This window comes from Saccostrea echinata, unplaced genomic scaffold (genome assembly GCF_033153115.1).
Source record: "Saccostrea echinata isolate AGI-Se365-2 ecotype Australia unplaced genomic scaffold, CSIRO_AGI_Sech_v1 ptg000009l, whole genome shotgun sequence".
Taxonomy (NCBI): Eukaryota; Metazoa; Mollusca; class Bivalvia; order Ostreida; family Ostreidae; genus Saccostrea; species Saccostrea echinata.
Window position 1 is genome coordinate 11,179,103 of NW_026889758.1, and position 26,955 is coordinate 11,206,057.

The 26,955-nt window shown below is 31.8% G+C and overlaps 3 protein-coding genes across 3 annotated transcripts; all 3 read left to right on the forward strand.

Annotated features, from left to right (window-relative positions):
• The first annotated feature begins 3,747 nt into the window (after positions 1-3,747).
• On the forward strand, positions 3,748-4,916 carry LOC133183290 (spidroin-1-like). Its single transcript, XM_061318248.1, has 3 exons — positions 3,748-3,780; positions 3,941-4,648; positions 4,837-4,916. Exons 2-3 carry the CDS (start codon positions 3,944-3,946, stop codon positions 4,843-4,845), a joined length of 714 nt encoding a protein of 237 aa, XP_061174232.1. The 5' UTR covers positions 3,748-3,780; positions 3,941-3,943; the 3' UTR covers positions 4,846-4,916.
• A 10,556-nt stretch (positions 4,917-15,472) lies between these two features.
• On the forward strand, positions 15,473-16,420 carry LOC133183291 (spidroin-1-like). The gene is made up of 2 exons (XM_061318249.1): positions 15,473-16,183; positions 16,338-16,420. The coding sequence occupies exons 1-2, from the start codon at positions 15,479-15,481 to the stop codon at positions 16,344-16,346; spliced, it is 714 nt and encodes a 237-aa protein (XP_061174233.1). The 5' UTR covers positions 15,473-15,478; the 3' UTR covers positions 16,347-16,420.
• A 5,006-nt stretch (positions 16,421-21,426) lies between these two features.
• Positions 21,427-22,582, forward strand: LOC133183292 (spidroin-1-like). Its single transcript, XM_061318251.1, has 3 exons — positions 21,427-21,468; positions 21,631-22,338; positions 22,497-22,582. The coding sequence occupies exons 2-3, from the start codon at positions 21,634-21,636 to the stop codon at positions 22,503-22,505; spliced, it is 714 nt and encodes a 237-aa protein (XP_061174235.1). The 5' UTR covers positions 21,427-21,468; positions 21,631-21,633; the 3' UTR covers positions 22,506-22,582.
• The last annotated feature ends 4,373 nt before the right edge of the window (positions 22,583-26,955 follow it).

Sequence of the window (26,955 nt, forward strand, 5' to 3'; positions counted from 1 at the left end):
ATAAAACCCATGCAATTGAATAAATTTTAATTAAACCAGAGGGTTATTTTGTGCACATAATGAACAAAAATTACCATGAATGCAATTAAGGTGTATACAATAATGTTACCAAAATTAACAGCAATTAAATGAGAATGATTAGCATCAAATTCCCCTTTCTTTTCGACTGCCTCCTTATATTTAAATGCCCATGGAAAAGATATTGGAAAGTGTTGATAGAAATTATTATATAGAAAATAAACATGCAATTTTCCGTAATAAGAAATAAAATATGACGATATAGTAACTTATGTAATCTCTGGCCATTAGACAGAAGATGCAGTTTAACGATGGGCAATATCACTGGTATAGTTTTATAAATATTTGACATGAAAATTTGATATGATGTTTGTAAAGAAAAGAAAACCACACGTAAATAAAAAGTTTGATCGCCTCTTATTTATCATTAAAAAACTGGAAGTTATGATTTAGGCTGTTTAAATAAAGCTTGGATGTATTTATATCGATAAAAATGAAAAACACTTAGTTTATACCATATTCACACACACACACACACACACACCCTCACAGACACACACACACACAGAGAAAGAAAGGGGGGGGGGGTCAGCGCCTATCATAAAATCGTTTTTTTTTTTTTTTTCGAGATAACATGTAGTTCGCAATTTATCTATTAAGGGAAAAAGGAAAAAATAAAGAAAATGAAATAATGGAAACAAAGCATACACAAAGGAAAACAACAAAAAATAACGACCAAAACAAAACACAGAAAGGAAAAACTAAACACAAATAAAACGAAACCGAATAGGAAGAAAATTGAATCAAACAAAAATTACTAAAACAATGTTTTTAAAAAAGTTGAACAAAAATAAACCCAATATTAAATTCAACAAAACAGTTTATACTGTAATAATTAAAACGCACAATAAATAATTAAAGACATACATTAAAAAATGAAATGCATGATTTTATAAGTTTGATAATCGATAACAGTTGTATTTAAGCAGCTGCCACAGAAGGAAATACAACCTTTTTGGTGAATTTGGTGCTCTTAAGGATGGATTAAAAATAGTTGAGTGGCAATATACGAAACATCCATCCTTCTGCATTTTGCCTATAGTAATTCTGATGTGATTAAAGATTTAGACAGATTACTTTTTGATATGTAGATTACAAGATCAATAAGAACTTGTCCTAGCTGACAAGGCACGTATCAGGATAGGCTCACTATTACAATTGCGTTTCAGAAAAACTTTGATTTAAATGTACGATTGGTGTTCAAACTTTTACTCGAATTCCTTGTCAAAGGGAGATGTTCTTTAAAATCTTATTTTCAACACGCCTAGCAACCTTTAATTCGACAATCAGGATTTCAACAACCTCTTTAAGTCAACTTTTCGCACATTTTATTGTCTTATAATAACCATGTTTGTAAATACAACCTAACTTTTTGTCGTACATATTTAATACCATTTGTTAGGTCTTTGTTTTTACATTAAATTTGACTACGGAGTACCCCGTGGACCTTAACAATACGTAGGGCTCACGGTGGGTATGACAGGTCAGCAGGGGATACCATGCTTACTCCTCTTAGGCACCTGATCCTTTTTCCAGGGGTACGTGTTTTCGTCCTGTTTACGATTCAATTTTTTTCTTGTTTTATGAAATTGATCACTGTTCATTATCTTCAAATTTTACATAAGATGCATCGACCATACTTTATCAATTAACTATGTTCATTTTCATTCATATATTGATTCGGTATATCCTGTGAACTCAAAATAAAAGACACAACAGAATCAGACATATATTTTTATGTTAGGATGTTTTAATTTTGAAAGATACTGATAGCAAACTAACAATTCAACCTATTGATAAACATGATCAACTTTTCAATCGTCAATTTCCCTCGTCAATTAATGCAGCAATATATCAGTATCGCCTGCATTTGTTGTTTATCTCTCCCAGTTAAATTTCCAAATTGAGACAGGCTACAGACAAATAAGTTGATGAAGCAAGGGTTTCAAGAATCTCATTTAAATTAGCATTACGTTAATTCTATGATCAATACAGAGACCTTATTGGCAAATACAGCCGTCTTTAGGTCGAACGTTGACTGATGATTTTAATTAGAGACTGTTTGCCCTGAGCAGTGGCTCACTTATGAATATTTTTATGTTGAAGTACTAGAAATGTTGACAAAAATTTTAGATCAAAAACTTATGTTAATAACTAGCATAAATATGTTGCATGTCTACAAAAATTATCTCGTATTTTGACATTATTAAGTTGAATGAAAACAAAATGATGTTGCATCTTGGATGCAAGATGTTATATTCTGGCGTGAATAAGTAAATGTACAAATATTAAAACCAAATTTTTCTAAAAGGATTCCTCACTTGCATTTCAACATAATTATAATGCATGTTGACATAAATATTTTGCATGTTGACATACTTATCTTGCATGTAGAGGGTAGAAATATGCCTTCATACGTACATGAAAATTGTTTCAAAGCTAATAGGTATTTAAAGATAAAGAATAATACTTACCCAAAAACAAGAATGACCAAAGTTTAATTCAAACCAAAAAAGGACTTTCTGCATCTTGTTGCATATTATATCAGTATATGTCATTGTATAGTACATATAACATACCAGTGTACATTTGTCTCAATTCATATGTTTCAAATATTTTTACAATTTTTTTTTAAATATGACGTGATTCGTGGATTTTAAGTTTGAAATCAAAATATTATTTGTTGTCAAAATTATGTTTTATGTGTACACTTTTCTTTTCTATTTTTCTATTTTTCTAATTCTGGGTCTATTTGGTTCTTGTGTCTTTCAATGACCATTCCTTCAATTGTGATAAAAATATTATTGAAATGTCAACCTGCATGTTCATGTAACCAGCAATTACGACCACCAACATTTAAATTACATTAGAGTGTAGGGTTTTGATCGACTCGACGAAGAACTGAGCAGATTTTTTAGGCAAGAGAAGATTTATTTTGCACGGGAAAAAACTCTTGAAACTTAAAATGAATCCAGGAAATAAAATTACCTGTAGAAGTATCAATGGATTTTGATTACGTGCAAGTGGTTGGAAATTAATAGCCTTATTATGCAATGACAAAGAATAACTCATTTAATTTTTTTTAAGTGAGACAAGCACAATTGTGACACGCACCTTTGAAGTACAATCTTCTCCCATAATCATAAATCTAATTTGAGCACATCATATATCATTTAACAAGAAAGAAAATAAATGAGTTGAAACAACCAGTAACACCGACTTCATGTTAAAATATAAATAAATTAAATCCCATTCATCAATGTACATATAGAGAGAAAAAATGAAATAAATAAGAAAATAAATAAATAAAAAAAATTATCCTGTATAAATCATTTCATAAGTCCAAATCGTTTTTTAAAGTTGTTTGCTTAAGATACTGTTGGTGAAAAATCTGGTGAAAAAGAAGTATTAATTTATTTATAAGAAATGTCTTGAAAAAAAAATTCTGCGTTACGCATAATTTATTAAGATTTGGCAGTTCACAACTAACTTTTAATAATGACCAACTCCAAGGAATGTTGATGTCATCCTGTCAATCATAATACTCTTCCTTAAAACTTAATTTTAGTTATTATTAAAACAAGAAATTAATCACATTCACCGCCCTTCCGTGTGACGTAACCATTTGGAAACTATATAAACATCGATAATTCGAAAATTCTGTACAAACAGTGGTTGCCTTCAGAAGACCGTTCAAGCAAGGTAAGATTACAGCTATAAGATATTAGTAACACTACAGTTATTCTAGATACTGTTAATAAAATTCCTATAAATGAATCAATTCCTACCAAAAAAGATCATAACACTCTACATGGTAATATTATTTTTCTCATAAATAAATAATTGAACTTTTTTTCAACAGAAAATGTTGAGACTCATCTCCATTGCCTGTATCGTTGCCTGCGTCTTCGCAGACTCTTACCCAAAGGGTGACTATTACCCTAAGAATGACTACTATGGTGGATGTGGAAAATATGGATGCACATACGGTATCCACTCTCAAGGTCCCTATGGTAACTTTGGAGGAATAGTCAGCTCTACAAGTGGAGGACTTAACACCGGATTCTTCGGCACTGGAGGTCTCAACACAGGATTGATCGGTCTTGGAGGTGGATCTGCTGCCGCAAGCGCTGCCGCCGCCGGAGATGCTGCCGCTGCTGCTAGCGCAGCCGCTGCAGGACAAAATGCTGCCGCTGTTGCCGCTGCCGCCGCTGCCAATGGAGCAGCTGCTTCATCTGCTGCTGCCACCGGAGGTTTTGGATTGAACATTGCTCCATACTACTTCAATCAACCAGGATATTTCTATAATTTCCCAGGACAGTATGGAAACTTTGGTCAATACTACACCTATCCCAGACATTACTACAACAGTTTCCCCATCTTCAATAACTACGTCCCATATTTTGGTCTCGGAAGTGGATCCTCCGCTGCTGCTAGTGCTTCTGCTGTTGGTGGAAGTTCTGCTGCTTCTGCTGGTGCTTCTGCAGGTGGATTTGGTGGATTCAACGGAATTTATGACGGAATCTTCCTCGGAGGATCAAGACGTAATTTCAGAAGAAGACACAGCAAGGTATGATTTAAACATCATTTGTAAGTCTTAACTTAGCGTCTCTCGAACGTCTTTATTTCGTTTTCTATCGAACAAGTTGAACCCTAGTTTAATTAACATAGTATATTAATATAATTTCCATATATATATTATCTATATTTTAATTTTACAAATAATTATGTGCTTATTGTTCTCTGCATATATTTCAGGTGTACTAATGGATCCGGCCAATATAAACTGTTTCTGGTGATGTTTTGTTAATTTGTGATAATAAATGTTTTATACTCAACATAGCTTTTTTATTTTCTAAATTCAATGCTGCAGAAGAAAAAAAAATTATTGGTATCCAATGAAAGGATTTTTTTAAAGCTCTTTAAAGTGATTATAAGAAGTATAGTGTTGAAATTTTGTAAAGCTACGTGTATAAGAATCTTTATACTTTTTTAATACAAAGATTGCAAAATTAAGAAATACTTTCCAAGGAATAATAGAAAAATAAATATATATATTTTAAAGCAAGTTCGTATAATAAAAAAGTATACTGATATTGAGTCAATAGTGTAAGAAATAATGACCGAATACCTCACCTCTACTGAGAGGAATTGAAACTCAGACCCATAAATTAAAGGGCTTAGTGTTTTAGTATTGAGGTTAGGAGATGCACAAAGATATTATTTCCACTAAAATTCATCTACTTTGAGCATTTTCCTTTGTTTATTGAGATTTTTTTCCAATTGTAAAGTAATAGGAAGAGAAACTCGGCTGTATAGATAAAGAGCACAATTATACAGAACTGACAAACTTCCTCAAGCATAGAGAGAGTGGAGGTGAAGAAATTTTGTTGAGCAATCGCTTTTGCTTGGATTACGATATTGTTGATATTGAATGCGATAATAAGAGCATGTTTTTGCGTGAAAACCAGACAAGGTATGCACCAGAGTTTACTGTTAGTAACCAGGCATATATTTAGAATAAACACATTGTCCATTCAATCTGTCAATTAGAATATGCTAAGTCAGTGACATAAGTTTCATGTGTTGATATTGTTACAGTGAATAAAAGGTTTAAGAGAAAATGGGAAGACAATTAATTATTTGTTAAAATCAAACCATTTTGATTTTGAAGATGTACATTCTGGACTCAATAATAATAAAGAACCATATTCATATATACTAGGATATTATAATGTAAACGATTCTCGATTCTTCATTTCTGATCAGTATAAGGTCAGGGTTATTCTCAAACTATATATAGGGATATTTTATCTCTATCGAGATATTTGTCAAACTCAAATCGAGGTACCATCAAATCACTAATTTTTGAGGGGGGGGGGGTAATTTTTGTTGTTTTTGAGGTATGAAGAGACCCACGATTTATGCTCACCACAAAATGAAAAAGTGTCAAATACAAAACTACTCAATCATCCTTCAATCATAAAATCAAATCCCCACGAACCCATTGTTTTTCATCAAACAAGAAAAATTTGAACCCACGAGCATATGTGACTATACAGTATTTTACGCAGGTGTATATAATTTCGATTCCTTTGAAATTGTTGTACGTGATTTTTTTTTTCAATTGTAATATCCAGAAGTATTTTACTTTAAGCAAAATACTTAAAGTATAAAGTAGCTTATTGATTAAATCATTTTGTGTTACATTTTCCCTTTTAGAGAAGGGAAGTAAATGGTTATTGATTTTTGGTGTTTAAGATTTTGTTTTCATCTATTATTATTATAAACAAATGTACCTGAAACCATTTCAAACTTTCAGAATTCCAAGAAATGCAAATTTATACAAATACAAATTTAGCGATCTCAGCTGGATTTCTACTGGATTTCTGGAAATACGTCAATATATCGAAAATGATCAAACTCATAAATCTAGCAAACATGGCAAAAACACAGACCCCTTAATTACAAGAAGTTGGAGCAGGTGCTTAGAAGGGGTGAGCATCTCCTGTCGACTTGTCACACCCGCCATGAACCCTCTGCATCTATCATTCAAACGGAGCAATCCGTAAGATGCATAACAACATTGCCTTGAATGTCGGTCAAAATACGAACCGAATCAATTTAGAAAGAGGTATATTGAAAGCCATTATAGATAATGGGAAAACTTCATAAATGATTTTTTCTGTTTGCATGTCTAATGATCTATTAGATATATATTTTTATTGAAGATATATATATTTATAATAATCCTTGGACGATATAGTAGCAATGTAATTGATCAATGACATTACTGAATATTCTACACTTTACAATGCTCTTAATCGTATTTAATTATTGTTTTATTTACTACAAATATTATGCATGAAATATATTTCAAAGGCTGTATACTGTATTAATATTGATTACAATTTTTATTTCTGTCTTTTGATTTCAATCGGTGTATAATTTGTATACATGTATTTGGGTAAGGTTTTTTTTGTAATTTATTTATTCATTTTTGTGTACGTGTGTTTTGAAAATCCTACTTTGCAATAAACAAAATTGTTTTTCTATTTTTCGGACTTTGTACTTTTCAAAAAAAAATATTCATTAACCCATTCTTTTTTTTAATAAGTTCTATATAAAAAAACAGGGCACTTAAGCAATAGCAAATGGGTCCTTTTTAGTTCCATTTAAAAAATATCTTGTTTTGTAATAATTTAACATTGGTGGATATACTTCTGATTAAAAATCACGTGCAACATCACCAAGACTGGCATGGATAGCAAACTACTAGGGCTTTTTTAATTGCTATAGATAATCCAGAAAAATAATATCGAAGCTACTAACATCAAGGGAAGGACTCGACTGTTGAACAAGCTGATGGTGGATCGATGTGCACTTTTGTCGAATGATAAATTCGAATAGAGCTATGTAAGTTGTCTGTAGTCATAGTGATAAAACTAAGAGTTTTGCACGCTAGCATTTGATATAATAGAATAAAGAAAGTATAAGTTTCTCTATCCATTCGAGGCAAGGATTTTAAATTACAAAAAAGTATTTAGGTGCAAAAGGCCGAACTGTTTTATTGTACATTTGTACTTGCATTTAAGTAGACAGTTGATCTATTTTGTTATCAAAGTTATTTGAAGCCAGAAGAACTTCACAAGAAAGTATCATAAAATAGAATATTGAAATAAAATTTTGAAATAAAAAAAATCGTACAGATAGTTTTCGCTAAGTGTTGTAAAAATAAAAATTATTGTTGATTTTTTAAAAAAATTTTATATTTAAGAAACTTATTGGAAATAAGCTTTTGAACTTTAATGGTTTATCCAGAAATTAAATACATGTATATGCATGTAGTTTATTGTACCTTTGTATAGTTTCATAACATTATGGCTTTTAATACCATCGTCTTTCATTATGGATGTTTAAAATTTGATATTTATGTATGATGACATTTTAAGCGACACCAAATTCCCGTTACCTTCCCGTTTTTCATAAAATCAAACATAGATACATGCAAACATATAAAATATAAAGCATAACATGTCTTTGGCGAACGATATAAAACGTATTATTTTACAGTGAACAACTTTGACTAACAATAATATGGGTAGAAACTCGCGTAACTTTTTAAAATAATTTTTCAACAGGTGAGCTCAATATCGGTAACACGAGTAAATAGCTCTCGCTTGCTCTAAAAAATATTGAAAATGTCCATACGTTTTTATATTTTAATTACCAGCCTAATGTTGTTCAAATTTCTTTTCTTTTCCTCAAGTTTTCTAATACATAAGGGCCTAGTAGTCACGGTAGCCTAGTGGTAGGGCGCTCGCTTCGTGATTGGGAGGCCAGGGTTCAATTCTCGTTCGCTGCTCCACGTCAAACCTTAAAACATAAAAATAGGTAGTGGCTGTTCCTTCGCCAAGTGCCCGCCACTAGAAATGAAACTCACTGGTCTTTCAGATGAGACTTTAAAAACAGAGGTCCCGTGTCACGGTAGGCACTGGCACAATTAAGGACACTCACTGCTCAATGGCCGTGGGTGCCGAGTATAGGTCTAAATTTGAAGCCCTTCACCGGCACACGGTGACGTTTCTATATGAGTGAAAAAATCTCAAATGGGACGTTAAATAGCATACAATAAATCAATCTAATACATAGGGCGTCCCTTATCTTTTGCGCAACGTTAGGCTAGCTGACAGTTAACAAAGGCTTTGAAATGAATACTGTAAACTAACTATTATTTGCGACATTTTTTATTCGCGATTTGTAAGTTTCAAACTTATCCGCGACGACTAAGTTTTGCGACCGAGGAAATATTCCGCATGAATACATAAGGAAATAAATAGTTTGCGGCAAGAAATATTCGCGAGTAAAGCAAGGTCGCGAAACTCGCGGATATTTCTCACACGCGAATAAAAGTTGGTTTACAGTACCTGTCCTAGATCTACTATAGAAATTCACGAATGTTGGCTGACCCCTACGGCATTGTATGGCTTTGCTCTTTTTAGATATTTTTATTTCGGCACTAAAGCTTGTTAAATTTTATGATTTATATTCCAATTGATAATGTGAGCTGAAAAATTATGCTTTATTTGAATCTTTATTTTTTCACATTTTAACGGAGCCCATAAGCTCACTTGTTCTTTTATAATTTGTCAATGATTCAAATCTCTGTTTTAGCTTTTGACAGGTTGAAATCTATAAACATCTTTTAAAGATTCAAGTTTGTTCAACACAATCAGAAGATGCACAGATGTCCAGTCAGCTTTTTCTAACTCCTCAACAACCAAAGCAGACTCAACATTTTTCATAGATCGAATTCTCTACGTATTATGTTTTCTAAGTAAACTACTCAAATTGCTATTGTTTAAAACATCAAGTTGTGATCGTTGAGATAATTTAGATAATTTAATGAAATATGATCAAACAGCGATGAGTTCATGTCTGAGATTCTGGTTGAACTTGAATTCATTTCAATCAAAGAAATACAGTATGTGTCTGCATCCTTCATGTGAAAAAACGTAAAGATAGCAAACTGCAATCTATCTCATATACCCTGTATACAGTACAAACTTATACAGGGCAAAATACGGACCTCTGGAAACACCAGAGGTGAAATCAGGCTCCGGGGCCATAAAACTTGGACGAGCTCACTTTTGATCTCGGTCTCACTTTTACCAAAGGAATTAATAGTAGAAAAGTGAGACTGAGATCAAAAGGGAGCTCGTCTAAGTTTTATGGCCCCAGGGCCAGATTTTTAAATGATTATAAATGTTTAATGAATTAAAGAAGATGTGCTTGGTACTGATAATTTTTAAAACTATTTTCAAAAATACTCTCAAAAGTTAAAAGAGAACCCATTCTTTTAAAAGAATGTAGAATTCATGAAAATACTGAACCAGAAATATGTACTTTACAAAAATTGCTATTGAGTTTATAGCCCCAACTTCAAAAAATAAAGTGGGTAACTTTACTAGATGAGTCAATCTCAGAAAAAAAACTGGAAATTTTATTTTATAAATGCCTCAATATGCACAAAACAGACAAAAACAATTTATACTCAGTATCGAGCACTGATGAATTACATTGCTAACAACTCCTTTCTTCATAAAGTTAAGCTCTCAGAAAATAGTTTATGTATATTTTTAATAGTGTAACAGAGACAATAATTCACTTATCACATGACTGCGTATATTTGACTGTATTTTGGACTTTTTACAATGATTTAAAGTCGTTGAAAAAGATTACAAAATATCCAAATGAATTGGTTTACTTGGTTACATAGAAGAAAGATGTTTCGAAAATTTTATCATATTAGTTGCAAAAAATTTTATTTATTATTCAAGATCACAAGCTTCTAAGCCAATATTTACTAATGCAGTGAGTTTATATAAGTATTATAGAAACATAGAAAAAATATATGAAAACATATTTCAATGTAAGAACAAAATGCTTACTTAATGGGCCATGTATAATTTTGTCTACAAAGAGTGATGAAATATCAAAATTATATCTTCTTATCCTCGCTTTTTCGATATATTTTTGCTTTGTTTAGATAAAATACATGGTTAAATGTCAGATTTTTACATTCTATGTACATTATTTTATTAAAAAGAAAGCGCACTGTGTGAGTGTGTGTTAGTACGGTGGTAAGTGGATATATGTTTGTATATATATATAAATATGAAATGCTTAAAACATAAAATGTTAAAAAAGAATTCAGATGCCTAGGAAGACTATTGATTGGTCACACCAACCATGAGTTGTATTTTTTCTATTCCATATCATTAACGAGCCAGTCACAAAAATTAAACACAAGTAAAATTTAAGTACTCATTAATAATTTATTTACAGAAGTGTCACAAAGAATAAATGGTTGTTATAGAAATACCACGACTGATTATTGAAACAATAAATGGTTTTAAAATGACACTTCCCTGTATGCAAAATTCACGAAAACCAATCCGCACATTAAGGCGGTGCAATTGATTAATTTACAAACTTTGAGAAAATCTGTGCACATAATTAAAAAGAAAAAAATCTATTAATGCAATGAAGGTGAATGAATTAATTTCTTACAAAATGAAATGACTTTGAATGCCGGACAAAATCATGAAACATTTATTTTTTCGTTTTGTTTGCATATAAAATATTTGAATCACCTAGAAATAGATATTTGACAGTTTGAAAACAATAAAATATACCCATAAAGGGCCACAAATCTCTATTTACTCATCTTGGTCTTTTTGATTTTTCGAAGATTTGTAAAAGAATTTTTCCTTCTTTATTATCATTCAAAATTTTGGTCCTGCACTAAGGCTCAATCCTAGCCCCAAAGACGCAGATTTAAACGTAACCAAACATGAATCCACATAACATGGAAAATAAATTTAATGCCTCAATATCAATACATCAGTGTCCTTACTGTGTTGGAGATGTTTTCCTGAATATATACATTATGTAAAATTGTTGCTCTATTTGCCCCCCCCCCCATCCCCACACCCCAAAAAAATTAACGCCAGGGTCCATAATATATGCAATGGATCTCATACAAGTTTTGAATGTCAGATAGTATTAAAGTGAAATTTCAGTGGGTTTCGTATTTTATGTTCTGATTTTTTTTAGATGGATCACTGATTGTTATCACCTTATTCATATAGCAAGTTTTGAATAAACCACTTCAAAAAGTTTCATTTAATTTTTTTTTTATTTCATTTAATGTATTTTTTTCTGGTCAGTGGTTCTAAAACGAAAAACTTGAATAACCCCATCCTATGATTTTCTTGTCTTTTTTTTTTATCTCCCTATAAAGGGAACTACTTGAACAAATTGTAACCATCGTTCTTACACAAGGACACACTCAAGTACACTGTGAGACAAGTACACTGTGAGACAAGTACACTGTGAGACAAGTACACACTGAGACAAGTACACTGTGAGTTAAGTACACTGTGAGACAAGTACACTGTGAGACAAGTACACTGTGAGACAAGTACACTGTGAGACAAGTACACACTGAGACAAGTACACTGTGAGACAAGTACACTGTGAGAGAAGTACACACTGAGACAAGTACACTGTGAGACAAGTACACACTGAGACAAGTACACTGTGAGACAAGTACACTGTGAGACAAGTACACACTGAGACAAGTACACTGTGAGTTAAGTACACTGTGAGACAAGTACACTGTGAGACAAGTACACTGTGAGACAAGTACACACTGAGACAAGTACACTGTGAGACAAGTACACCGTCAGACAAGTACACACTGAGACAAGTGCACTGTGAGACAAATACAATCTGAGACAAGTTTCAATGGTCAAAGAGAAGAGAAGGAAAATGTGCAAATTTTGTAATGACGCCGAGAGAGACAACAGACAATTTTTTATTTGAAAAGCTCATTTGAGCTCTTGTTTCAGGTTGGCTAAAAATAGCAAGTATAGTAAACAGAAGATGCATTTGTCATTTAGCGCTAGTAGTACCTGGCCATAAGTACCTGTATACGTAACATGAAAATTAGATATGAAAATAATTTTTCATATTAGCAACACGAACACCAGTACATTTTTTCATTAAAACTCAACACCTTTCAAAATCGCTTTGAGGTTGATTTTAAATTTTCAAGTTCAGGGGCTAAAGAAAAAAAGGAAAATAATAAACATAAACCTATCATGAAATTCAAAGACACAACTAAAGCGACAGAAGAAAATCTAAAGCTGTTCTAACTCTGTATATGTCAATGGATTGTTGTATGTTATTCAATAGTTCAACGTCCCATTCTCATTTATATAGATACGTCGATATTAGCAGATCAATAGACAAAAAACTTAATGATTAAGAAAACACATAAGTATAACAAGTTATAAAGAATAGAAAAATAAGAGATAATCAAAATTTAAAAAAAAAATAAATAAAAATAAGTATATTTTTTTAAAAATAATACTAATTAATAAATAAAAAGACCAATTTATTAATTAATCAATTAATTTTAAAATACATAATGGCAGATAACATTAACAAACACGTGTTGTTTGTCAAATTTAGGTCTACATTCTTGAATGTTTTAAATCATTAGAAATTATTCAAATTATTAGATATGCCTTTTGTTTATTCTAAAATTAATTTTAAAGTAAAGTAAAAGGTTCACGGTGTATCTAACTAGAACATTTTGATATCATATAAATAAAGCATCCTCAGATTCAATATATATTAAAGTGAATTACCGAAAACACAATGTTTCATGTAATAAAAAATAATTTGTACATGTCAATACAAATTTCAATAGTGCAATATCCCCATGCATTTTACCTAAGAAAAAAATGCATACTACATGGAATAATACATTTCATTTGTTTGTTTCAAAGAAATTAAACAATCTTTAAAATATTAGGAAAAAAACCTATCCACTTGCAAAAAAAAAAACCCTGACAGTCTATCATACTTAGATAAGTCTTACACTTTAATTTTACTCAAGTCATATGTTTCATAATTATGATTCAAAAATTGTTTTGTGGTTGAAATTTTACATCAAATTTTTGTTTATTGTCAAAATAACATTTTCTTATTAAATGTTTATATATATCATTGGATTGAGGTAATGAACAATGTCAATCTACTATTTTTAGGACGTATCATTTCCATCAATTCGATAAAAAAGTTCTAAATTATAAATTCATAACATACATAAATTAACTTATAATGATGATTCAAAGTAGACACTTGAATATGTAGAATTAATTGGATTTTTTTCCCTTCCATTCTTAAGGATACATATCACAAACAATTTGATGCATGGATTGTTATATATCTTAACTGATTATGAATGGAAATGACATAAATAATAAATCCTTAAAATATACAAAGAAATTGTAAGTTCTCATTGGTATTTAGGTATGCGACTTTGAGTAGTTTTCTATACAATTCTATATAAAATATTGCACACATTTTTATCATTGTGACAAAATATTGCAAATTTTCCCACTTTACCTGGCAAACATTATTCAGGTTACCTATTTGAATATAAATCTATGAGAAATATTGCTGATATCTAAAAAACGTTTCTGTTATTTAACCTTAATATTATAGCATTTTGAAAATTAAAACAAATCATTAATGTTTTTTTTAATAGAAAATATTGACAAGATCAATCTATTTTCTGATTTATCTTTTTCATGTTATACATTATTTATGAAGATTTCCTATTTCACAAATAGCTTAAAATAATAATAATAATAATAATAATACAAATATTGACTGGGGATGATGAGAACAAGAATGATTATTTTAGCCTCCAATTGATAAGATATTGCCAGACGAAGAGTGGAAGGTAATATTTTCATCCCGAGGAGGCTAATATATTCAATGCAAAACACATGTGTTTTGTTATAGGAATACCATTTTTTTTTATCCAAAACAAATCAGTAATATAACATTGGAAACAAATTCATTTAAATAAATAATTTAAATTTTGTATCCCTTTATTTATTGTGATGCCATGTTTTTGAAAGTCCCGACGTTATCATTACGTCACAATATATTAGTATACTGATCAGAATCAAGATCAATAAAAATGTGGGAATACTCTCCTTTCCGGTCAATAGGGAAAAAAATAAATGACTGTCAATATTTCTCGGAGGATCTAATATCAATTATATTGACTGCTTTTATGCATAGAGAATAAAGAGATATTCTTTACTGAATTATCATTCCGTAAATCAGAACAAATAATATTCCTGTAAATCTATACAGAAGAAGAGTATTTAAATATGATATACGAAAAAATTCTTTTGTATTAATAATAATTTCTTTAAAGCACAAATTTTAGAATTCCAAACAGTGTTTTTCTAAAGTTATGTTCTTAAGATAATATTGAAAAGGAAGGAAAATGTTCTTTTGAAAAGAAGATCAATTGAATTTTCAGAAAATACAAAAAATAGTTATCTTTTTATATTTTTATCTTTTTATGGTTTACGCATAATTTATAATTTGGCATTTCACAACAAACAATTTTTAAATTATCAAATTTTAGAATAATTAATGTCATTCTGTCGATCACAGAAAAGCTTCCTTTTAACATCAATTTGGTTATTATTAAGACAACTTTAAGAAATGAATCACACTAACCACTCTTCCTTGTGACGTAAGCTTTTGATAAGTATATAAACACTGTTGCTTTGAAAACTCTGTACAAGAAGCAGTGTTAGCCTTGTGAAGAGCAGCAAAGCAAAGTAAGAGTACAAATATTAGACGTATTATTAAAAACGCTACAGTTCTACGAGGCACTCTTCATAAAAGTTGTTTCATTGAATAAATTTTAAGAGTTGAAAGAAGATCATATCGCTTCACATAAAATTATGTTTTTATATCTTTTAAATAAATAATTGAACTTTTTTTTCAACAGAAAATGTTGAGACTCACCTCCCTTGTCTGTATTGTTGCCTGCGTTTTCGCAGACTCTTACCCAAAGGGTGACTATTACCCTAAAAATGACTACTATGGTGGATGTGGAAAATATGGATGCACATACGGTATCCACTCTCAAGGTCCCTATGGTAACTTTGGAGGAATAGTCAGCTCTACAAGTGGAGGACTTAACACCGGATTCGTCAGCACTGGAGGTCTCAACACAGGATTGATCGGTCTTGGAGGTGGATCTGCTGCCGCAAGCGCTGCCGCCGCCGGAGATGCTGCCGCTGCTGCTAGCGCAGCCGCTGCAGGACAAAATGCTGCTGCTGTTGCCGCTGCCGCCGCTGCCAATGGAGCAGCTGCTTCATCTGCTGCTGCCACCGGAGGTTTTGGATTGAACATTGCCCCATACTACTTCAATCAACCAGGATATTTCTATAATTTCCCAGGACAATATGGAAACTTTGGTCAATACTACACCTATCCCAGACATTACTACAACAGTTTCCCCATTTTCAATAACTACGCCCCATATTATGGTCTCGGAAGTGGATCCTCCGCTGCTGCTAGTGCTTCTGCTGTTGGTGGAAGTTCTGCTGCTTCCGCCGGTGCTTCTGCAGGTGGATTTGGTGGATTCAACGGAATTTATGACGGAATCTTCCTTGGGGGATCAAGACGTAATTTCAGAAGAAGACACAGCAAGGTATTATCTAATTTTCATTTGAAACTCTTTCTTTCATTTTATGTTAGACAGTTTAAGCTTTTTATTAACAAGCTATATCAAAATCGTCTTTTGCGTTCATTATCATTCAAATTTACAGATAATTTGTGTTCATTTCTCTCTGCATATTTTTCAGGTGTACTAATGGATCGGTCCAAATAAAAATGTTTCTGGTGACGTATTGTTAATTTGTTATTATAATAAAGTTATATACTCAAAGCAGTTTGTTGTGATTTAAATTTTATGCTGGAAAATAAAAAAATATTTTCAAAAAAGGTATTGTTGATAAATACGGTGTGAAAAATTTGTGAATTACTAGGCATTTTGTTTTGTTATACTACCTGCTTCAGTTTTACGATTCAACTTCAAGAATACAAGATTGAGATTTTTTTTTTTTTTTTTTTTTTTTTTTTTTTTTTGAGGAATAAAAGTAAAGTTGAAGTATTTCTTCCAATTTCGTAAAAATAACGTTGATCACATTGGTGGTGGACCCTTGTCATGGTCAGGTAAACTGAGATATGCATAGAAAATTCAAATATAAAAAATAATTACCGAACAATGTATTTAAAAGTCAGTATATCGTCCACGGAATTTGCAGTTGAAAGTCACTGATAATCTTGTATCTTTGACTTATTTGTCAATAAACTGCCTCGGTTTAGAAATTATTAATACGTAGAACACGATCTTGCTTATCGAATCAAGCGGGAGACATAAACTCAGTATATATGCAGGTGATGATGGTATAAAGATTCATAAATAAGAGAAATTGACGATAGAAAAGTTGAAGTGAGATACGTTTCTAATACAGGTTAGTTGTTAATTTGTCATTGGTCTCGTTCTCCTAGCCACCTGATCCCGCATTCTGTGTTTCCAGGGGGTCCGTGTTTTTGGACTGTTCACGATTCGTTTTGTTTACTGGATTGATGAGATTTGTCAGTTTTCGTTATCTTAACCTCTTACATTCATTAGATATTCAGATATGGAGCAGATGCATCAGACTAGTGTCTTCTAGTTCGAGTTCAGTGGGATATATGGAACGTATAAATCATATTTCTAATTATGAAGCGTCGTTGATATATCCAAATGTTGTATTGAAGGCCTTTTTTCGTGTAGAAGTTTTTGAAATTTTTTTGCTTTTTTTTAAAGAATGAAGAAACAGGTATACTTATAACGAGAGAAATTAATATCCATGAGATATCAAACAGATTGTAGGAAGACCAGGTCTCCAAAGACTACACAATTACAGTGTATTGTAAATAAGAAACCGTATAATAGGTAATTTTTGCGATAATCAAATTTTTTTGAGCCTCTTTAGATCACAAAAAATGAAAACGCAATAACTTGTCATTAGTTATGCAACATAAAGATTACAGAGATAAACCAAGTAAACCACTGATAGAATCACAGAAAAAAAAACAACGCAAAGTAACAAAAAAAAGTTTTGGGACATTTTCGCAAAAGTGAGCAGAAAAAAAGTAAGATGGTATTGATATTAGGTCTTAGCTAGTGGCAAGTGTGAGGAGTCGACAGGGGATGCTTATTTCTCCTCGGTACATGATTCAACATCCGGTGTGAGTAGTTTTTTTTTACCCTCTTTAGTATTGTTTACAGAAGATTGATTACGGTTCGTTATCTCACTTTTTACATTATACAAGACGACATATTGGCAGAATACCCCACAAAAGCAAAGAAACCAGAATCTGAAAGGGATGAGTACTTTCACATTGATGTAGAGATTTGCAAGAATAGTTATTCTTCCGCTTAAAATCCACCTACTTTGAGAGCGTTTCTAAATTTGTTAATTGACGGTTTTATTCAGATGTAAAGTAATACAGAAGTCTACTCTGTTTTGACAAAGAACCCAAATGAAACGTATGGAACTAACAAAATTTTTTTAAAAAAATTAACCATGCATGGACTTAGTGAAATGAAGAAATTTTCTTCATTTTTGATTAATTGTTTGTTTATTAATTTGTTTGTTTAACGTCTCTTCGAGAATTTTTCACTCATATTCAGACGCCACCACTTGCCGGTGGAGGGCTGCAAATTTATTCCTGTACTCGGCACTTAGGCCTTTGAGCAGTGAGGGATCTTTTTCGTGCCAGCACCTACTGCAACACGGAACCTCTTTTTTACGGTCTCATCCGAAATTCTCGAACGGGGCGTAAAACAACATACAATCAATTAATCAATCATAATATGTATATTCATGTGGCACTCAACAATTAATAGCATAAGAACCCTTTTTGAAAAAAATTGGAGTGTTGAATGTGAAAGGTTCCCGATTTTTCATCTCTGAACAATATTTAGGGCAGGATATATGCTGCGTAGGGTATTGTTGTTGTTTTATGTCCCTTGAATTCATAAAATTTTACCAAAATCAATAACATCAAAACGTACGACTTTTGAACACTTTATACAACAATTCACCATGATAAATTAAAGTCGAGGCTTTTTGACATCATAGACGACTGCTTTTTCAATAAAAATGGAACTAGTAAATTTTCTTACCTTGTCATTAGTCATTTGCAAAATGATTTTGATAAAAACATTCTGAATGTACACTAAGTACTCCGAAACAGATATCAAAAAGATGCTTGAGTTTCTGATTTACAATATCTGTGTAGTTTTTGGAGATCAGGTCTTCCAACAATTTGTCGGAATTTCCATGGGTATCAATTGTGCCCCTTTTTTATATTTTCGTAGCAGAATTCATTCAAAAACTTATACTTGAGTAGAAGAAAACATTTGCTGTGCCATTCAACTCGACATTTAAATATATCGACGACGTATAATCAATTAACAATAGTTACTTGCCAGTGAACTTGAAATAAAATATACCAAAGGGTTCGATAAATCTGTTTCATATTTGGATATTTTACTAGAAAAAATAAAGTTAATGGTTACCTAACAAAACTTTATGATAAATGTAATGACTTCAACTTTTCTATCGTCAACTTCCCTTACTTATGTACATGTAGCAATATACCCTTATTACCTGCAGATGGGATCTTCCAGTTGATTCGATACGCAAGAGCATGTTCCACGTACAAACCATTTCTAAAACGAGGCAAACTATTGACAAACAAGATGATGAATCAAGGATATCAACAGTCTCGTTTAAAGTCAACATTTTGCAAATTCTTTGGTCGATTCAACGACCTTGTCAGTGAATAAAATCTATCATTGAGTCGAATGCTTACTGACGGTTTTCACACTAATTGTTAAGTCATTATTTAAACACTGAATTGCCTATGGATTCTTCGTTTGCCCGATCATGATAATTAGCACACAAGGGGTGTGACTGGTCGACAGGGGAAGCTTACTCCTCCATGGCACATGATCCCATTCTGATGGTTTTTAGAGTTCCGTCTTTGCTCAGCTCCCAATTTGTATCATTTTAATGGATTTTTGAGCTTGATTACCGTTCGTTATCTCCATATTTCATTGCAAGATTATTTCACTCATATGATTGTAGTGAAATGTCCCGTTTAAAATCATACATCCCTGAGCCGATAAAGAAGCATTTAGACAAAAGAGTGATATCAAAAGCAAAATCTTATTAATTGAATTTCAGCATTATCAGTATGGCATGTATTAATGTTGTAAAAGTATAGTGGCATTCATCAATTTTGTCGGAGGTATTTTTTTTAAATGAATGAACAAATAAATAAAAAATATAAAGTAAATTAAAAAATTGGAATATTAAGAAACATTTTTTCACAAATATAAATCTTCAATCTAGAATGTGCCCCTTAGTTAGGAATGTAGTTTTAAGTTATCAGACATCAGTGCCTTCTACTTATTTCTAAGAATTAGCATAAGCGAAAGCTTTCCCGATCAATCTCAAAAACAATTTTGATGTTTAGATTCACCAAAGGCATTTTTTTTTACGTTGTCCATTTATTATGTCATATAATAAATAGTTTTCAAGCTTTTATGTCAATGTTATACTGATACGCTGTTTCATGTTTTTATTTCTTTCAATGATCAACCAATTGTTTAAATTTCACAATAATTTTGTTTCAAAAATACATGTATTGAAAATTCTGAAAAACAAATAAGAGAGAAACATACCTCCTAGCAAGAATCAAACATGTGTTACAAACCTTAACGGCAATTTCCATATATAATACTGGACAAATGCAAGTATTTGTATATAGGTTACACTTACATTTTTCTCAATTCATATGTTACCCGTGATCTATGAATATGATTTGATTTGAATTTAAATTTGATATTAGAATGATATTTATTTCCAATATTGATAACTGCTTTAAATAACAACAGTTGATGCACTGAGCAATTTACACATCTACGATTCTTAGAGCGTAAATTTCCAATGAAAAAAGTAAAACGTTAGGACATTTATTTTACACTGCTGTCATTTGAATACATAGGTAATAGTTTATCTGTTTTGCACTAAAACAACCCTCCTGAAACTTAAAATAATCCAGGAAATAACGTTACGTGTAGAGGTATCAATGGATTTTAAAAACGTGCATGTGGTTGGAAATTAATAGCTTTATTGTGCAATGACAAGGAATAACACATTTCATTTATTTCGATTCAGTGTGAGACAAAGGCATTATTTCGCCCACCTTTTAACCAAAGAATACTTCTTTGATTATGAATAAAATTTGCATATCTGACGTGTCGTTCAACGCCACAGAGAACACGAGATGATACTACACTTAATGTTACAGCAATTCTTTTACAACCATTAATGTACAGATATTGACTAGTAATTATGATCCAAAGAATATACCTGTAAATGTATACAGAAATAAAGAATTAAGATATATTATAAGGGAATTTCTTTTGTATAAATAAGAATTATTTTAAAGCCAAATTTCAGAAGTCCCAAACAGTGTATTATTCAAGTTATTTTTTAATGATTATATTGAAAAAAAAAGAGCAAATATTCTTTTAAAAAGAGATTAATTTGAATTTTCAGAAAATTCTAATAAAATAACTATTTTTAATCCTTCTATCTTTCTATGAATTAAGCATAATTTATGAAGATTCAGCATTTCACATTGAACTTTTGTTTTAAATTATCAAATTTTAGAATAATTAATGTCATTCTGTCGATCACAGAAAAGCTTCCTTTTAACTTCACTTTAGTTATTATTAAGACAACTCAAAGAAATTAATCACATTCAACACCCTTCCTTGTGACGTAAGTGTTTAATTACTATATAAATACCGTTACTTTGAAAGTTCTGTACAAGCAGTAGTTGCCTTGTGAAGATCAGTAAAGCACGGTAAGGCTGTAAGACACCACTGTGATACAAAATACAGCTAAAATAATGATTGTAGTTAGAGCCGAAAAAATCGTCACACCATTCATTAAGTTATTGTCTTTGCTTTTGTGTGTATGTTTCTTTTTTCATTTTGAATAATTCATTTAACATCTTTTTCAACAGAAAATGTTGAGACTCACCTCCCTTGTCTGTATTGTTGCCTGCGTCTTCGCAGACTCTTATCCAAAGGGTGACTATTACCCTAAAAATGACTACTATGGTGGATGTGGAAAATATGGATGCACATACGGTATCCACTCTCAAGGTCCCTATGGTAACTTTGGAGGATTAGTCAGCTCTACAAGTGGAGGACTTAACACCGGATTCGTCAGCACTGGAGGTCTCAACACAGGATTGATCGGTCTTGGAGGTGGATCTGCTGCCGCAAGCGCTGCCGCCGCCGGAGATGCTGCCGCTGCTGCTAGCGCAGCCGCTGCAGGACAAAATGCTGCTGCTGTTGCCGCTGCCGCCGCTGCCAATGGAGCAGCTGCTTCATCTGCTGCTGCCACCGGAGGTTTTGGATTGAACATTGCCCCTTACTACTTCAATCAACCAGGATATTTCTATAACTTCCCAGGACAATATAGAAACTTTGGTCAATACTACACCTATCCCAGTCATTACTACAACAGTTTCCCCATTTTCAATAACTACGTCCCATATTTTGGTTTTGGAAGTGGATCCTCTGCTGCTGCTAGTGCTTCTGCTGTTGGTGGAAGTTCTGCTGCTTCTGCTGGTGCTTCTGCAGGTGGATTTGGTGGATTCAACGGAATTTATGACGGAATCTTCCTCGGAGGATCAAGACGTAATTTCAGAAGAAGACACAGCAAGGTATGATTTAAATATTATTTGCAAGTTTTTCTTTCATTTTTTATTGAACATATATGTTCAACGAATTATATTTATTTTATTCCCGTTCGTGTCTACGATAATTAAATTAAAAAAAAAATGAAAACACATTTGTAAATTGTTTTCTCCATCTTTTTCAGGTCTACTAAGGGATCGAACTCATTTAATACTCTTTGTGGTGATGATTTGGTGTTCATTTGTGATAATAAATAATCTGTACTCAAAATATATATATTGATGTTTTCAATAAAATGCTGAAAAAGACCATAAATTTCCGAATAAAGAACAACAAAAAAATTATTGTTCTTTATAATCATTTGAGATAGAATTGTAAAGGATTTTGAATCCATGGACGTCTGTTTCAGAGTTATATATTTAGGAAATGATGGTATATCTGTTTTTTTTTTTTTTTTTTTTTTTTTTTTTTTTTTTAATAAACAACCAAATTCTCTGATATACATGTATCAAAATGCAAAAAATGATCACTGGTGTTATTCGCCATCACTTTGACGTCATTGGTGTCAATCCTGGTTAGAAGTACTCTCATTTTTCGAGATCGACTCAATCCTTGCTCCTTTTAAACCTTGTAGAAAATAAATTTGTGATAATTGGATCATAAACAATATGGTGTATTAACAGCTTTTGCATGAACAAATGCACACAAAAAAGATTTTCGGAGGTATTTTTAAAATTAAAATTCTTTGTATTGGCGGGAGGAAAAAAGACTTTTTTACCAAAGCGAGGAATTTTTTCCATTCAGAATCATCTTTTATGTTCCAACCTTGAATATCTTGTACTGATAAAATATTTTTAATTTTATGCCTAACCATAATGTGAAGAAAATTTTACATCGTGAACAGAAAGAACAATACTTCATTATCACAATATAAATTAAAATTATGAGGTATATATAAAAATAAAGCATTGTCATATTAAATAAATTCATATAAGAAGATATATATAAGCGATGATTTTTGAGTAAGAATATCACATTGTTATTTATGCTTGTAAAAGAGGGAATCCAACTGCAGGAGTTAAACCTTTCTTAAAATTTACTTTTTGTAGGAAAACATATACAATGAAAATATAAATACTATATATTCTACTTCATAAAATATGCTAGGTTTTAACTTTTGTATGAAAAGATTAAAACTTTCTAAATTGTTACAGATAAAATAACTGGTTACCAAAGTTTAGGTAAAAAATATGTATAGTTATAAAATATATGGGCAAAAGAAAATATAATTAAATGTTTATATGCCATCTTATAATTCTTGGTAAAAATGTGTGGTTATTAGGAGGAAATAGTGTAATTAATCAAATTCTGAATTGTCAGATATTTTTAATTTTATTGTTTGGAAGTATTCCTCTTATCAGAAGGACAATAGACCTTTACAAAAACGTATTTAAAAAAATAATAAATAAAATAAATAAATAATCTTTATGATCCAAAAAACTTTAAAAATTCGCACTGACTCTAGTAAGAGATAAAATTTGGAATGGCGTCATTGAAGAAGTGGCATTTCTAGTACTTGATATTCAATACTGGAATAGATCTTGATGACGGATATACAGAACATATAAAATATTAATTATTGAAAAACTGAATGAAGGAGAACTTAAATAAATTAAAACTTAAAATAGGTACGAAGTCAGAATGTTACAAATTGTTTTATTCATCTGAAGTGAGTTGTATTCGCTTTACTCGTTACTTGTTAACAAGGTGACAAATTTTCTTGATTATTTCTCTCTGAGATTATTTCTCTCATCCAAAAATTGAACGTTCATTATCAAAGAAATATCGTCTATGACACAGTTTGCACCATTCATATTGTTTAGTTTATTTTTGTTTGCTGTATTTATTCTTAAGATCAACAATGCGTGAATTGAAACTTGACGTTACAGTATCATGTACGGAAGCCGGTAGGTGCCAGGTAGAAAAATATTTTATCTGGCAGCCGCCAGATAACTTTCTGGCGGCCGCCAAATAATTATCTGGCGGCCGCCAGATAAATAACTGGCGGCCGCCAGAAACTTATCTTGCGGCCGCCAAATGATTTTCTGGCGGCCGCCAGATAAAAAGATCTGGCGGCCGCCAGATAAGTTATCTGGCGGCCGCCAGATAACTTTCTAGCGGCCGCCAGTTATTTATCTGGCGGCCGCCAGAAAGTTATCTGGCGGCCGCCAGATAAAATATTTTTTCTACCTGGCACCAACCGGCTTCCGTAATCATGTCACCCTTTTATCATGTTGTAAATTTTGAATTTACTAGGGGGAGGTAAATGCAAAATTTACAACATGTTATCATGTTGTAAATTTTGCATTTACCTCCCCCTAGTAAATTCAAAATTTACAACATGATACCCTTTTTCTAATTCGTGGAGATTTTTGCTTAGAGAACCTAAATAACGGGCGTTTTATCATCTAATTACGACTGTTTTAAACGATGTTTAAACGATAAAACGGGTAGTAGTAGTAGTAGCACTAGTAACAGTAGTAGTAGTAGTAGTAGTAGTAGTAGCAAGAATATAATTGTATAATTTTTTCAGAAATCTAGAAACGGCATACAACCCGTTTAAGACTGACGTATAAAGAATAGAATATAGACATCTGATTGGTTTTCCATAGAGGTCACAAAGGCATCGATATCATTATTGAATAATTACTGAATTTTATTTTGATATAGGATTCATGCATCCATTTTTATGTTTTTATGTAAAATATAAGATGCCTAGGAAAACAGTTTTAACATATAGGCCTAGAATTAAAATTATTAACAAAAATAATAATAATTATAATAAAAATTTTCTTGCTCTTGGCTAGAAAAAAGTGAACTCGAAATAAAAGATTTCACAGAGTCTGCCATATATTTGTCATATCTTGATGTTTTACTGACTATAGACGATAAGGGCCAACACACAACTAAATTGTATGACAAATAAGATTACTTCAGCTGTTCCATCGTCAACTGTCCTTATTTTTGTAGAAATATTCCGGTTTACGACTCCCAGCTTATTAGATACTCAAGAGTATACACTAAGTATGATCAACTTTTAAATTAAGGCAGACTACTGACAAATAAGTTGATGCTACAGGGATTTCAACAACTTCGATTAAAGTCGGCATTTCATAAATTCTATGACCTTTTCAGTTAATTGTCATTTGGTCGTATTTTGGCGGACGTGTTAATTTGACTACAGATTGTTCGGTCTACCTGATCAATGCATAAGGCTCACGGCGAGTGTGACCGGATGATCCTCCTAGGCACCCAATCCCATCTCTGGAATTTCCGGTTTCCGTGTTTTATGTTCTGTTTACAGATTTGTATTATTTGTAGATTTCTTTGAGATTGATCAGTGTACGGTAAATTCACATTTTTCATAGGAATAAATTAATAGTAGTACATTGTAGGTCATTTTTGGTTTGGGAAAACTGATTTCGAATGCTGTTGAGAGTGTCCTCGAGTGCAAAATGTATAGTGATGTGTTTGATAAATTTTAATGTTTTCCCATACCAAAAATGCCTTATTATATACTTCTGAGAAAAAAGTTATTAGACTTAAAAGCCGTCAATAAAAGTTTTTTAAAAAAATGTTCAGTTTTTCCCTTAATATAAATAGCTGATAATTCTACTAAGAACATTATTTTTCTAAGGAATAAGACCCGAATATACCTTGAATATCAATAGATAATCAGGATCAAGAGTATTCAACATGTTGATACATAGTCAACTCATAATTGTCGGCTGTTGTTAATGAAGCAGAAACCGAGATATCTTATATTCTTTTTTCCCGATATTCCCCGATACCACTCATATTTTTTTTTTAAAGTGTTCAAAACAAACTTATCGGTTCCTTTCTTATTGGCTCTGAAACCTTGAATCGACTTCGATATTGACCTGTTAAATATTAAAGTATATTACATTTCTAGCTGCAAACAAACGTATGGATACTTTTATTCTATCACGCGACCTCGATCTAACTCAGACCTGAGACTTGTTTGGTTGGTCTGCCACTTGCTTTATTTTATTGCCCTAGCAATATTCACAGAAATCTTTGAATTTAATTTTGATATCGCTGTAATGATTGTAAACTATCATCGTGCAAGTACTCCAATTTCTGTTGTTTTATTTAGCAGACTGTTTCCAACTGTGGCCTTCAAACTAGGTTCTAGCAAAAATAATCCCCTAAACCTCTCTGTTAAATAATGACCCTATTAGCAAATATAACCAGTCATTGGTTTCTATTTTGACTGATATATTTCATACAAATGGTTAGGTCTTTGTATTATACTAAATTTAACGGATTATTCCGTCTACCTGATCAATATATATGACTAAACCGGATGTGAACGATCGACAGGGATTCCTACTCCTCCTATGTACTTGATCCTACCTTTGGAACTTCCAGGGGTCCATGTTTTATGCTTCGGAAATTTAAAATTGCAATAATCAATCATAATTCGTGATTTTTGTGCTTTATATTCAGTGATGATGTAGTTTGCGTATCCTTTGAGAATTCTGTACTTACCGATATTCCGAAGACTTACCAAATATATTTAATGCACAAAGAGGTATCAGAGACAAAGCACGTCTTAAACA